This window comes from Panulirus ornatus, chromosome 14, assembly GCF_036320965.1.
Source record: "Panulirus ornatus isolate Po-2019 chromosome 14, ASM3632096v1, whole genome shotgun sequence".
Lineage (NCBI taxonomy): Eukaryota > Metazoa > Arthropoda > Malacostraca > Decapoda > Palinuridae > Panulirus > Panulirus ornatus.
Genome location: NC_092237.1, coordinates 47,741,092 through 47,754,920, shown reverse-complemented (window position 1 = coordinate 47,754,920; position 13,829 = coordinate 47,741,092). Strand labels below are relative to the sequence as shown.

At 43.5% G+C, this 13,829-nt stretch overlaps 1 protein-coding gene across 6 annotated transcripts in view; it reads left to right on the top strand.

The window, feature by feature from the left end:
- Nucleotides 1-13,083, top strand: part of LOC139753091 (zinc metalloproteinase nas-4-like) — a 25,799-nt gene extending 12,716 nt beyond the window's left edge. For 2 of the 6 annotated variants that reach the window (XM_071669178.1, XM_071669177.1), the window contains exons 8-12: nucleotides 2,151-2,257; nucleotides 2,945-3,038; nucleotides 4,540-4,650; nucleotides 10,184-10,324; nucleotides 10,910-13,083. In XM_071669178.1, the coding sequence (XP_071525279.1) occupies nucleotides 2,151-2,257; nucleotides 2,945-3,038; nucleotides 4,540-4,650; nucleotides 10,184-10,324; nucleotides 10,910-11,037 (581 nt within the window). In that variant the 3' untranslated portion in view covers nucleotides 11,038-13,083. The remainder of the gene's footprint in view (nucleotides 1-2,150; nucleotides 2,258-2,944; nucleotides 3,039-4,539; nucleotides 4,651-10,183; nucleotides 10,325-10,909) is intronic. The other 4 variants (XM_071669181.1, XM_071669179.1, XM_071669180.1 and 1 more) reach the window with 4 other exon arrangements.
- Nucleotides 13,084-13,829: the final 746 nt, after the last annotated feature.

The following is a 13,829-nucleotide window of genomic DNA, read 5'->3' as shown; positions in this document are numbered from 1 at the left end:
ATACAGGCACGGGTTAAACATGTCCCCAGTCAGGGCTCCACAGGTGTCTATAGACCTAACTGAAAGGTACAAGGGTCGCACTATGAGGGAAAGACGAAAAAAAGAGATTCCACAGACCAGCTAATCGAGGGAAGAAGTAGGCGTCATAAATTAATCAAGAGTGCTAATATGATCACCAGATAAGGTCCTCCACTTTTATAGAATAGAAATAAAGATGAAATGGATTTCAATTGCGCATTAGATGAAGGCAGGAAGAACGCGACATGTCGAGGACAGGTGTCCGAGGTGAAATATAGTTTCCAAAGACCTAACCATTGTACGCCAGTTTCTTGCACTACTGCAAACCATGGAGTGTGTCAAGTCTTTAAGAAGTAACGTCAAATGCGACAAGTCAACACTAAGTATTGCTGTTATGGCCACCCAACTTCCACACAAATACTAAAGTCGTAATCACAGCTGCTTTCTCGTGGGACTGAAAAGCTACATCTATCTTTACTTTTTAATCTATAGCTAGACGTAATGGTGGGCCACGTAAAAGTAATCTACCGGGCTCAAAGGTGGCCCGCGGGCCTATATTTTGCCCTTCCTTGGTTTAGCGTATCATCGGTCCACTAGTTATGGCTTGTTACGCACGTACGGTCTCGCTGCTCCCCTGGTGCAGGAGCCCCGCAACACTACGGCCGACGGAGCAGATCAGGTCATGCGGTCTGCCGAGGGTCGTCATGCGGCTCCCACACACGGCAGGCAGGTAGATGCTGAAGCCAGTGGTTACCCGAAAGTCATTTTCAGTCGATAGCAACCCAGGTGGTTAGAAAAGTGGGCAACTGTGCTCATCTTTTTCATCTAAAAACTAGACAATGCTTTCTGTTGAATTTACAAGCTTATTCTCTTCTCATGAACATTTTATGCATTCAAATTCAAAATGACCGTCTGGTACCGAGTGTGTGCCATACTGTGAGCTGTAGAATTTCAAGATGGCCGCAGCTGGATTGACCCAGAAAAATGTTACCAACGCATTTCATAGTTTTTGTCATATAACGAATATATCATACAAGCGGTCTATAAAACTGTTCTGTCTATAACCTGGGGGGCGAGTGATAATGTATATGTATTAATGCAATTTTTCTTTATGGCATCATAGTCGCCCCACCATACGTAACCTTCATCATCACATCACCACTAACCTACCTCACCATCATATGACCACAGCCTACCACACCATCACATCACCAGCCTACCTCACTATCATATGACCACCAGCCTATCTCACCATCATATGACCACAGCCTACTAGATCATCACTTCACCAACAGCCTACCTCACCATCACATCACCACCGGCCTACCTCACCATCACATCACCACCAGCCTACCTCACCATCACATCACCACCGGCCTACCTCACCATCACATCACCACCAGCCTACCTCACCATCACATCACCACCAGCCTACCTCACCATCACATTACCACAAGCCTACCTCACCATCACATCACCACCAGCCTACCTCACCATCACATCACCACCAGCCTACCGCACCATCACATCACCACCAGCCAACCTCACCATCACATCACCACCGACCTACCTCACCATCACATTACCACAAGCCTACCTCACCATCACATCACCACTCGCCTACCTCACCATCACATCACCACTCGCCTACCTCACCATCACATCACCACCAGCCTACCGCACCATCACATCACCACCAGCCAACCTCACCATCACATCACCACCGACCTACCTCACCATCACATTACCACAAGCCTACCTCACCATCACATCACCACTCGCCTACCTCACCATCACATCACCACTCGCCTACCTCACCATCACATCACCACCAGCCTACCTCACCATCACATCACCACTAGCCTACCTCATCATCACATCACCACCAGCCTACCTCACCATAACATTACCACAAGCCTACCTCACCATCACATCACCACAAGCCTACCTCACCATCACATCACCACCAACCTACCTCACCATCACATCACCACCAGCCTACCTCACCATCACATCACCACCAGCCTACCTCACCATCACATCACGACCAGCCTACCTCACCATCACATCACCACCAGCCTACCTCACCATCACATCACCACCAGCCTACCTCACCATGTTTACCTCGCCAGAGTCGGTGATGCACTACGGGCCGTACGCCTTCGCCAAGGACTGGCAGCCGACCATCATCCCGCGGGAGACCGGGGTGGAGATCGGCCAGCGACGGGGATTCTCAAAGGTGGGCAAAGTTGTCCACTGGTGTGGGATGGCGTCCTCATGGTGCGTAGTAAACTATTATGGTGCGACTTGGGAGTTTGGTAGATATTCTAGTTTATGATGACTCGAGTATGGTCATGTGTGGCAGTAATGGCAGTGAGGAGTTACCACGCAAAGGTGATGCCAGTGCGTGGCGCTGGTAACTCAGCATAACACTGACTTTCACGTACACTGTACTGTAGATCAACACTGCTCTAGTGTATTGCTATCATCTGTTTCACGATCATTATGATGGATCTGGTCAGTACACCAGACTACTGAGGACCGCAATCGGCGGGAGAGGGGACGACGCTGGAGATCCTCCTCCTCTGTAGTATCACTCCCTAAACCAGTAGCATGAGGCAACCGGGGTCTCACCTTGCTGCTACTTCGTTAAGGCTAGAAAGACTTAGCAAAAGTAATCCATCACTATCATCACCATAATCATGACGATGATTACTATCATGGTAATCATTACAAAGATCAATTATGATTTTAGTCGTTGTGAAAATGTGTATTGTGGAGTTTTTTCTTACCTGGCTTACTGTACACATTCTCATGTAACTCGACGTGATTAAAAGATATCTGACCGAGCTTGTGTAACCAGAGTCTACCTTCTCCTTTCCCTCTGGACATCCCTGCATGTGACGTGGTGGTGACGTCACTACAGAAGGACATAGTGAAGCTGCAGAAACTTTACAACTGTGCCAACACCTCTACCTACTTCGTCACTACCAACGCCCCCTTCATAAACGCTGTTACAGGTACGTCAACCCCACATATGCATACCCCAGCATGCTGACCACACAGATACCCCAGCATGCTGGCTGGGTGCGTATTCCAGCATACTGCCCAGACATACCCCAGCATGCTGACCGGTAACGTACCACAGTATGTTGACTGGCAGTGTACCCCAGGATGTTGACCGGACAGATGTTCCAGCATGTTGACCGGACATGTACCCCAGCATATTGACCGGACACCATCTTAGAATGTTGACAGTTCTCATATCTTAGGCTGAGGATACATACTCCAGCATACTGACAGGACACAGCTCAGCATGTTGAATCTGACAGGTTTAAAGTTTATCTTCCCGCCTCACCACCAGTACCTTACACTCTCGCCTTAGCTTCAACCACCCTACACGTACGAGCATAAGCAATTGTACCTACTGGTGTGTCCATGTATGATGCATTCATGTATGTTCAGTTCATAAGATACCAGCCTCTGGTTTAGTGTATTTTCTACGACTCCCTTCTCAAAAACTAGGTACGACACTTTGCTCTCTTTCAATCCTTCGGGAATTATCATTATTTCATCAATGTTTTGAGCCACTCAGATATTGTACCCCGCGTTTCTGCACACTTCACGTGTACTACGAAAAGGCGAGATCGAGATCCCTTGATAGTCTGTTTCTGTCAGACCTAAGCATCTTAACACTGTCCTGTTATACCTTCTCATCCTTCTGGTGTTGGGGTTAGCGTATCCTCCACTGTATAAATGCATTTATCTCCCGGTATGGTTCCTAATTTGTTTCTACGACTTCCTCTGTGGGTCCTCCTGCCTATTCAACCTGTTTCCTTAAAGGCATTCTGATCCTGAAGATTTATGGAACACCTCTGAATCATCTCGCACCATCGACAATGTTTGTTTCATACAATTTCTGTCCCTCCCTTTATAACACTGTACTCATTACTGGTCCTCTTCATTTCAAAAGCTTCCTATCTACATCTTTCTATGAGATAACTTCATTCTTTTTTCATCTTTGCGAAATGTCCTATCATTGGTTCGAGTCTCTCCCCTTCCTTGTGTTGGAAGCCAGTCCACAGACTCCCTCACATGAACTTTATGATCCATACTCTGACGATAAGATACCATACCATTGTCTGTACCCTTGAATGTGTCACTACTATGTGTATTAGCTGGAAAGAGTTCTAGGCTTGTGTTGCCATGTCTCTTAGCCTTGTATATGTGCTATGTTTTTACTCTTATGAGTACACACACACACACACACACACACACACAAACATAGACCAGACACCTATTAAACGACCAGTTCCGATGAGTAAATGAACACCTGGGTTGGGTGTGGGCCGACTGCCGCGATCAGGATTTGCCCAAGCGTGTCTGGCCCCGGATGGATACCGTGCTGATTCGTAATCACTACACCAGCGCGCGCTGTATGTGTGTGTGTGTGTGTGTGTGTGTGTGTGTGTGTGTGTGTGTGTGTGTGTGCCGTGCCCTAAGCATTACGTGTTCCCACAGAGGAGTGCCTGGACAACGACCAGTACTGCCAGGAGTGGGCCGACAGGGGCGAGTGTGAGGCCAACCCGACCTGGATGAACGTCAACTGCAGGCGGGCGTGCAGGCAATGCGGTGAGTTGACCCGGCTCCGAACCACAGCTCTCACGCTCCCTCACACACAATACTTACTGACAACTGGTAAACATATATTTCACTCATGCTCAACTTTACCAGTTCATATATCACTTGACATGCTTATGTTAGGCAAGCACGCTCGTACAGGGCAGACATGTTCATACTGGGGCTACGAACTAGGCTAACATACTCATACAGGGCAAACACACTCACAATGGGCTGAGCTCAAACTAGGCTAACATATCTATAAACAGCCCCAAGAGTGTAAAACTCCCTCCTCCCCGTGCAGTACAAATAGGCAATTACAAATACCAGTGATTACACATCCTGAATTAATGGCCAATATCTCTGGCAAATGTGCTCTGCAATATCCAGAAACACATAATCACAGCAAATGGATGAGTACTTGCAAAGAACTACCGAAGAGAGACAACTTATATTCAGGAAGAGGTCATGCGTACCCAGCCTTATAGACTTCTTTGAAAGATAAGCTCCGCATCAGGCGAAATAAAGGGCTGGGAGGACTGCCTGTATCTGAAGTGCCGGAAAGCGTTTGACACTGTACCACATACGAGACTGGTAAAGAAACTGGATCCTCGATGGAGAGATGTTATCTTAGTGCAAGGGAATGAGGGGTATGTGTAAGGGTAGCCTTCTCGTAATGGGCTGCAGTTACCACTGGCATGCCGCACGGTTCTATTCCGGAATTTTTGCTTTTCTTGGTTTGTGTAAATGGCTTAACAGGAATCAATTCCAACCTGATTATGTTTTCAAATGATGGTAAGATCATGAGACGTGTTGAAGGCGAGGAGGATTGTATCAGCCTAAAAAAGGGAGCGACACAAACTCGTGTTTCACATGGTTGTTGAAATTCAACCCGAGTAAATGTAACGTAATGAGGATGGGATATAGTGAAAAATGGCCTCAGTATGAAAGCCATTTGGCAGAGAATAATCTGCAAGAATTTGTGTGTGTGTGTGTGTGTGTGTGTGTGTGTGTGTGTGTGTGTGAGGGACTAAGGAGTCGACATAGTCCCTCGTCTTTCGCCATAGTCACATTCCGGAATAGCAAAGGGGACTGTTGATAAACATATAACAACATTCCACTACACGGATAACGAACCATTCAACAAGATGTTCACGTTTACCGTGGAAGAGTAAAGAATAAGGAGATACCTGATCACAACTGTTAAGTTTTTAATCAGTCTGATGAAAAAAAAAATGAAGGGACAGAACAACCAGAGAACATAACATGAAATTATGCAAGGAATTTGTAAAAAGTCATGTAAAGACGTACTACACATCATGAGAGGGGGATGTGGACAGCATACAGAAGCCTGAAATGTTGTACGACAGTAGACAGAGTTCATGAGATGCAGCAGAACTCTTCCTCGGCTGTAGAGTAGATAACAGACAAGCACACACACACACACACACACACAGACATGCATTGTCACTACTTCCTTAAAAGAATGAAAGACATAACAACCAGAGGTTATAGCAGGATATTAAGCGAGAAACTTTTAAGAAAAGATGTAAAAAAGTACACTCAAAGTAATGGAGTGATGGATGAATATAATGAGAAAAATAAGGAAACTATGAATGCTGATGTATAAGACGTATAATTGAGAAGACGTAAGAGCTGAAGCGTGGAACTCCTTCCAAATACAGTACAAATAGGCGATTACACATCACGCCCTAGTTGTCGGCACCCACCAACACAGCTTTACCTGCATACACACACACGAGGATGGATACGGCTTCATCCACAGGTAGCAGCCATAAGGGAAGACTTCTCTGGTGGTTTGAAATATGTCGTAATGGAAAGGATTAGATTAGACGAGTGAGCCTCTTCTCACAGTGGGCTGAGGTCACCAGTGGTGTTACACAGGGCTTGCTTTACTAAGGGCCACTGTTGTTCTTGATCAATGTTTGTTGCACAGCAAAAGGACTGGATTCTTACCTGAACACGTTCGAGGAAGATGTTTAGGTCGTGAGGAAAGAAATGACAATTACAACTTAAATGGGATCGACACAGAGGGCGGGTCAGATACATGGATGATGAAGTTCAACCCAAGTAAATGCAAAGCAACAACCATGGGAGAAGGACTGGACATGGCAGGCGTGATAAGGAACAAAATGGGAAGTAACTTACAGTCGACGCTGTACCTGACTTATTACCAGATCACCACGCTGGGAAAATTATCAGCTGGTTACTACTGAAGTTGGTTTGAGGGACAGGGATACGGTAATGGGCAATAAACGGTTTACAAATTAGACCTAAATTAGAATATCCGTCAACAGTTTGGTCCCCTCACTTTAAAGATCTAATAAAGAAGGTCCAGTGGAAGGTAAATGAAACTGAGCTGGGGCAGCTGAGTTACACGGAGAGTTTAGTGGCTATGACGATGTGGTGAGAGAAGAATGTGGTGGAAACTTAATTACAGCTTTTAAGTTCCTTAACCATTATGGACAGTGATTTTTTTTGAAACTTGGAAAAAGAGAGCGACAAGAGGATAAAGCAGGACACTTATTACAAAATACGGGCAGTAACTCTTTATCATAAAAGTAGCTCTTCTATAGTAAAAGAATAATGGATGAACAGTAAAGCAAGTTTAAGATGTGGGGGGCGACAAATATGTACAACTCCCTCTCTACGAGCTGGTAATCACAAGTAAGCAAGTACACAAACAGACAGACACACGCATCACGTCCCAGTTAGCAACACCCCACAACACAGTCTCACCTGCATCCAAACACATACATACACACATATACATACACCCGCATCCATAAACGTGGGCCTGTAATTACATAGAAAGCTCCCATCATTGCATATATTTATCATATTCTGGGTGAGTGTGCTCAGAAGCACTGCAGTACTGGTTACCAGGACGGAAATAACACTGATACAACCAGTTTACCTCCTACTTCCCTCCCGGTACTACTAATGTTGCTATGATCATTGTCTGCCATGTGGTAGTAGTAGTAGTTGTTGTTGTTGTAGTAGTAATGTGGAGGTGGTTATATTGGTGATAACAGTAGTAGTAATAGAGTACTGGTGTTGGCGAGGATGGCTGTAGCAATGGCAGGGTCGTGGTAATAATAATGAAGACGGGAGTAGTAATGGTAGTGGTAGTAGTAATAGTAGTAGTAGATGCTGTAATCTCTGTGGTGGTAGCAGTAATGGTAACAGTAGTAGTCATAGTGGTGGAGGTGGTGACAGTAACAGTAACTGTTGTTTCTGTTGTAGCAGCAGCAACAGGGTAATATCTGTGGCGATAGTAGTCCTAGCGGCTCTACGTAGTAGCAGTAATAACAGCAAAGTTGATAATAGCAGTCGCAGCAGCAGTGGTGCTGGTCGTAAAGTAGTACGTGTTGCAGTGGCAGTTTTAGTACCGATGGTGGTAGTAACTAGCAGTAGCGGTAGTAAAAGTAGTATAGAGTTAGTAGTGGTGGTAGTAGTATAAGCAGTAGCAGTAGCAACAGAAATAGTAGCGGTGATGGCAGTCACAGTAGAAGTACAAGTACCTCACGCCACAATATCTTATGTTAATAATGCACGGGATGTACGCTACAAAATGTCAAAGTTAATGACACCTACACTAGAATGACATATGATTACCATCTCTGAATCTTGGTATATATATATATATATATATATATATATATATATATATATATATATATATATATATATATATATATATATTATAAAGATATTTCCTCGCCGATCACGCAATTCCATGATGCACTTTATTTAATAGTGTGAGGGGAAATATAGCTAGCGGCGGATTGCACTTCATGAAAGCTCATTTTGGTTCTATAAAAAATTATATCGTCAGTATGAAAAATGACTTCATTATTCACAGAAACTGAAGATAGGCTTCATAATAACAGAGGGACTATATACGCCCTCTGCACAGACATCTCAGGTAAACATAAGACTTTCATGACCAGTCAGCAGACATCTGGAACTGACACGATTCGATCACATGAAAAGATTTTAACGTACCGGTATCTCAGCGGAGGATATCACACTCCAGTAGCTCCTGGCAACGGACTTTGCCTAAATTTGCGTGAGCGCCGAAATCCAATTATTTGAGAAGCTTACTCGTAAGCACGCATGATATCAAGGTACACCGACAAACGAGGATCTCGTTAATAACGTTGAAGCTGGAGAAAAGTTTAGCACGTGAGGCCACACTTGACAAAGTACTGTAAGAGAGTACTGGCACATGTCCAGATGGGATCATGTCTCAACATCATGTAAAGTGACACAAGGTACTGACGCTATTAGACGAACCAAACTCGACCGAAGTTGACACTAGGCCTTCCACGAGCGAGAACCTACAAGGATATAGGTGGACGACCCACCTTAGGCATAGCCCCGACCTGATCATCCCTTCCCAGCCACCCACAACCATTACACAGGATGAAAACATGATCCAGTTACCATCGATTTTCAAACACTTTAGTCCCAGTAGCATTCACCTGGCCAAGGGGTCGTCAAACCCAGCAGATCATCCCGAAGCTAACGGAAAACATTTTTCTAACTCAAGTATCATCTAAAACCACACGAGAAGACTGGACCACAACTGACGTGAAACTTGGCCCAGCTTCAGACGGAGTTAAGAGACTGAACGTTCGCCGTAATATCAGAACGGCCGTGATGTTGGAACTACCATCTTGAATAGCATGATCAACAAGGAGCGAGCTATATCTTACTGATGACACTTTTATTTTAGTAGTAGTAGTTGTTGTAGTGGTAGTATTAAGAGTAGCAGTTGTTGTTGTTTGTATTGTAGCCTTTGTTGAAGCAATAATGGTAGTGGTGTAAATATTACTAGTAAGAACAACTAAATGAGAAATTCTAGTAACAATGATAGCAGTTGTGGTAACAGTAAAAATGTACTTATATTAGTATCATTAGTGGAAGTATCTGTTATAGCGTATTTGTATCTGTAATGGTAGTAACAGCTGCAGCAGCAGTAATGGCAGACACAGCAAGTGACACTTTGTTTGATTTGTAATTTTGCCGTAAACCCGGCAAATGTATTGTGCAATCCATGCTCATCTTGCGAGCGGTAGCGTAAAACCACCACAGGTTACACAGGGTCTTTTTCAGACCGTATGGAACTTTGTTTTAACTGGTTCATTGATGTATACACTTTATGTTCGTTCTTACGAACCTACTAGCCCTCCCGGGTCTTGTGTGACCTGGGGGCTCTTGAGTAACTTTCTTTCTTTATAATACGACATGGTTGTAGATACCCTACCTAAACCTCAGGTTGATCCGGATGATGTATGTGTCAGTCTGTGTAAACAACCTATAAACAAAATTTCACACAAATTTCTATTTTTTTTTCTTCAAATGGGCCAATTAGATCTATTAATGAGAACTTGCAATCAGCAATCAAAAACATTTTCAACATTACATCAACCCACTTCCTTCACAAGTCATGCCGCTGCCATTAATGTTGCTGTTCATTATTTGTGCGATTCAGTGACTTATCAATCAGTAATGCCAGGTGGTGCCACAGGTAAGGAGTGTCAGGATCATAGTGTTCACTGCAGGATGTGGACCGAGACGGATGAGTGCGCCAACAACCCTGACTACATGTCCATCTTCTGCAAGAAGTCCTGCGGTCTGTGTCACGACCATGAGGCAGGTAAGTCGTAGTCGTGGACCACAACCAATCAACAGTCGCTCACACTGTTTACTGCAGCAATGATAGGATTCTTCCCATTATGATAATAACTAAACAGAAAATCAAAACTCACCCACTTTCATTAAAGTACCTGGTCCCACAGGTGGGTAAACACCTTTTCAAAAGGCAGTCGTAACCTCGTGACTTTCTCCATAACTCTGAATATACACTGACAAACTCCAGACAGACACGACCATCCTAAGAAGAAAGGAACTTTGGTAACCAGCTGGAGGACTCAGAGTACCTGAACCTAAGCTAGGCTGTGTGTGACTGCCCTTTTATGTATGTTAAGTAAATCCCCCCCCTAACTATGTTAGCCCGCCATACAGTAAATAAAACTGTCATTCTAAATAATAGTTATCCATACCGGTTAACATTTTTAGTCTTATATTTAAGTACCCGTAAATTTAGGGAAAAAAGTTTGAAAAAAAAATTGATTGTCCTCCAATGGAGGCCTTCAACAGTCTGGCTTTTAAACAGTAAGCAAAGTTATGATAACAGGCTTGTAAGCAACAGATATGATAAACATTGCTGGTATCCTTGCAGACAGTCCCAAACCCAAGAAGTGCGAGGACAAGAATAAGTACTGCAGCGCCTGGAGTAACATTGCCCAGTGCCGCATCAATATGGAGTACATGCTTGTCTACTGCAAGAAGTCCTGCAGACAATGCTAGAAGCAAACATGCATGCTAGCCTCATATTCTCCTATTGCAACTTCCTACCATGACAACAAGTTCCTCGTCCACATCTCGTCTATATCCTGGCTGCGAATGCCTAGTTTACAGCTCGTCCTGGATACATGTTCTCTGTCTACAGCTCGTCCTACTGTGAATGCATCTATCGAATTAACCTCACACACATGTCACTATGCTGGTCTCTGGAAAGCCTTCTCAGGAGATAACCCAAGTGACCTATAACATTGTTCCCAACACCGGAGTTTTATATTGTCCGTTTAACAATAAGGCTAAGGCGTGAGCAAAATATAACAGGCTCTCGACACGACAAACATGAGGGCATAGGTATACAAATACGGCTGAATGTGAGGCAAGGAACACAAGAAGGTTGAGGATCCTATGTACAGGGCCCATGAGAGGAATTCTATCATGGAGTACAAAGTTTCTTTCGGGTCCCCTTCCCTTCTCCATTACTCATCCTGTTTTTACCCACTACGGTTTTATGTTACATGCTGTAAGGTCAAAAAGGGGATGGAAGATGAAGGAGGGGTGGAATGGAGCGCTCTGTAGGTTTTCTGCATTTTCTGATCCCTGGAAATTCCCGGGCCCCGTTTTGGACCCCCGGGCCGTTGACGATGTACCCCCTGCACCCTCTTCTCAGAGACCCTGCCCATGTATTCAGTATAGATACAATCTCAGCACAGGATTGTTCACTACCATATGTATATAGACAATAAGGTAATGTTTGAGTTAGGTTTCAGAGATGGTTAAGGGTCTAACGACAACGATGTAGACTCAAATCTATATAAATATTGACAAAGTTACACGAATGCAAAATAACTAAACATGAACGACTGCAAAACAAAATGTTTCTTCCAAATCATACTTCATCATAATGAATTTAAGAGTACTAGACAAACTCATGTTTGAATATCTATATCTCTCACGCCCGTTCCCTTTGGGAATTCCCTGAAGGGGGTGGCCACGGTAAAAGTGTCTTCGTAAGTTGAACTCCAGTGCCGCTTCTTAGCCTTTATACGTCACCCTTCACAGGCCATTGGTAGAAGGCAACTCTAGCGCAGTGTGCAGAGGCTCCTACCTAATATTCCTACCAAGTGTCTACCTAACATTCCAACCTACCACTACCTCATCTCAGCTACTGCTCCTACCTACTAATTCTACCCAAAGTTTCTACCTAATGCTCCTGTCTAACATTTCTAATATTTTATCTATTGCTCCAACCATTTAGTCAAAAGATAGGGCAAGAGCACAACGCTCACCGCAAGAAAATCAAGAGTGGTGTAAGTTAATTGCTGTCAAGTGTTATGTGACAAGATTTTTTTTACGTTTGTGAACAGAATGCCGGCAGTCCACGTGTGAGTGAGGCACAAAGAAAAGACCTGGGTCAAAAGAGTGCAACTTGACAACAATGAAGTGCTGGCACACCCCGCAGCCGTCACTAACTCTCCCAATACCCATGCGGGTAGTACCGGTAATATACCTACCTCCCTGGTCGGTGGCTGCCTACCACCTACTACGTATATGAATATAAATAGGAATATCTGAGAATGGATGTAAAACTTCAGAAAGGCATAGAAAGATGTCTTTTTGAGCTTTTTAAATTTAGATCCGCATCAATCAATTCGGAAAAATGGAAATACAAGATACATACCAAATTCTGATGTGATAACTACATTTTAGAATATGCAATGTATATATCAATGCCAAACTACACAAAAACTACATCTAATACAAGGACACAGAACATCATGTAAAGTGAATATACACTGATACATAACAGCAATTTATTGTACTTGCATTCGGTAAAATACACTATCATGCAGTGACATATATTAAACCTTATTACCTTCTGTGGCTGGAATTTAACACTAGACTACTTAAGGGAGAGTACTGTGTGTGTGCTCACATATTTTCGTTTTAACCTACAAGCATTATTAGTTGTCTGCCAGCTATCAATGCTCTTGGCAAAGATGTGTTGATTAACTTTAGTGTTCGAGCAAAATGGAATAAATGAACATTGGAAGCGACAAAACACTGACTGATAAGGAGACTGTCATTTACCCTCCAATTCACATCTATCATTCCTCATGTACCTCCAGGGGCACGTGTTGATGTCAAGCGAGATACCGACGGGCAGCTGTGAAACACATGTCGAAACGTTCCTGGTTTGGGTTCTCCCTGACTAAGACTGTGAATCATTTTATAGATTACTGATGTATTTTCCGTCAAATGGCCACTGTTAACACACACACACACACACACACACACATATATATATATATATATATATATATATATATATATATATATATATATATATATATATGCTGGTATCTATAAATAACTCTGACCAATAGCTATGAGAATCTTGGTTTACCTAAGGCCTCTTTGTAAAGGTTCTACTAGACTTTGCTACTTCCAGAAGTAAGGAAATATGTACCCCTTTAGAATATGACGCTTTTAACAAGAATGAACTCCCTATAATATAGCCTCGCCAAAGTGACTTGTCGCTTGCGGTGTAACTCCCTGCAGGAGGGGCTAACGAATTCAGAAGGAAAAGTTGTGTAGGAGGATGTAAACATATGTTAGGAGCTGAATACAAAGTTCAATAATATCTCTACCATTGAAAGACTGTATAGCCTCAAAATCTGCAATATGAGATAGGGAAGAGGTCTTGGAAATCGCTATATAAAGCATAAGCAAATTATTAGAGGGCCTTGACCCACATAAAGCTTCGTGATCCTGTTGAAGTCTCGCTATGTTATGATGGT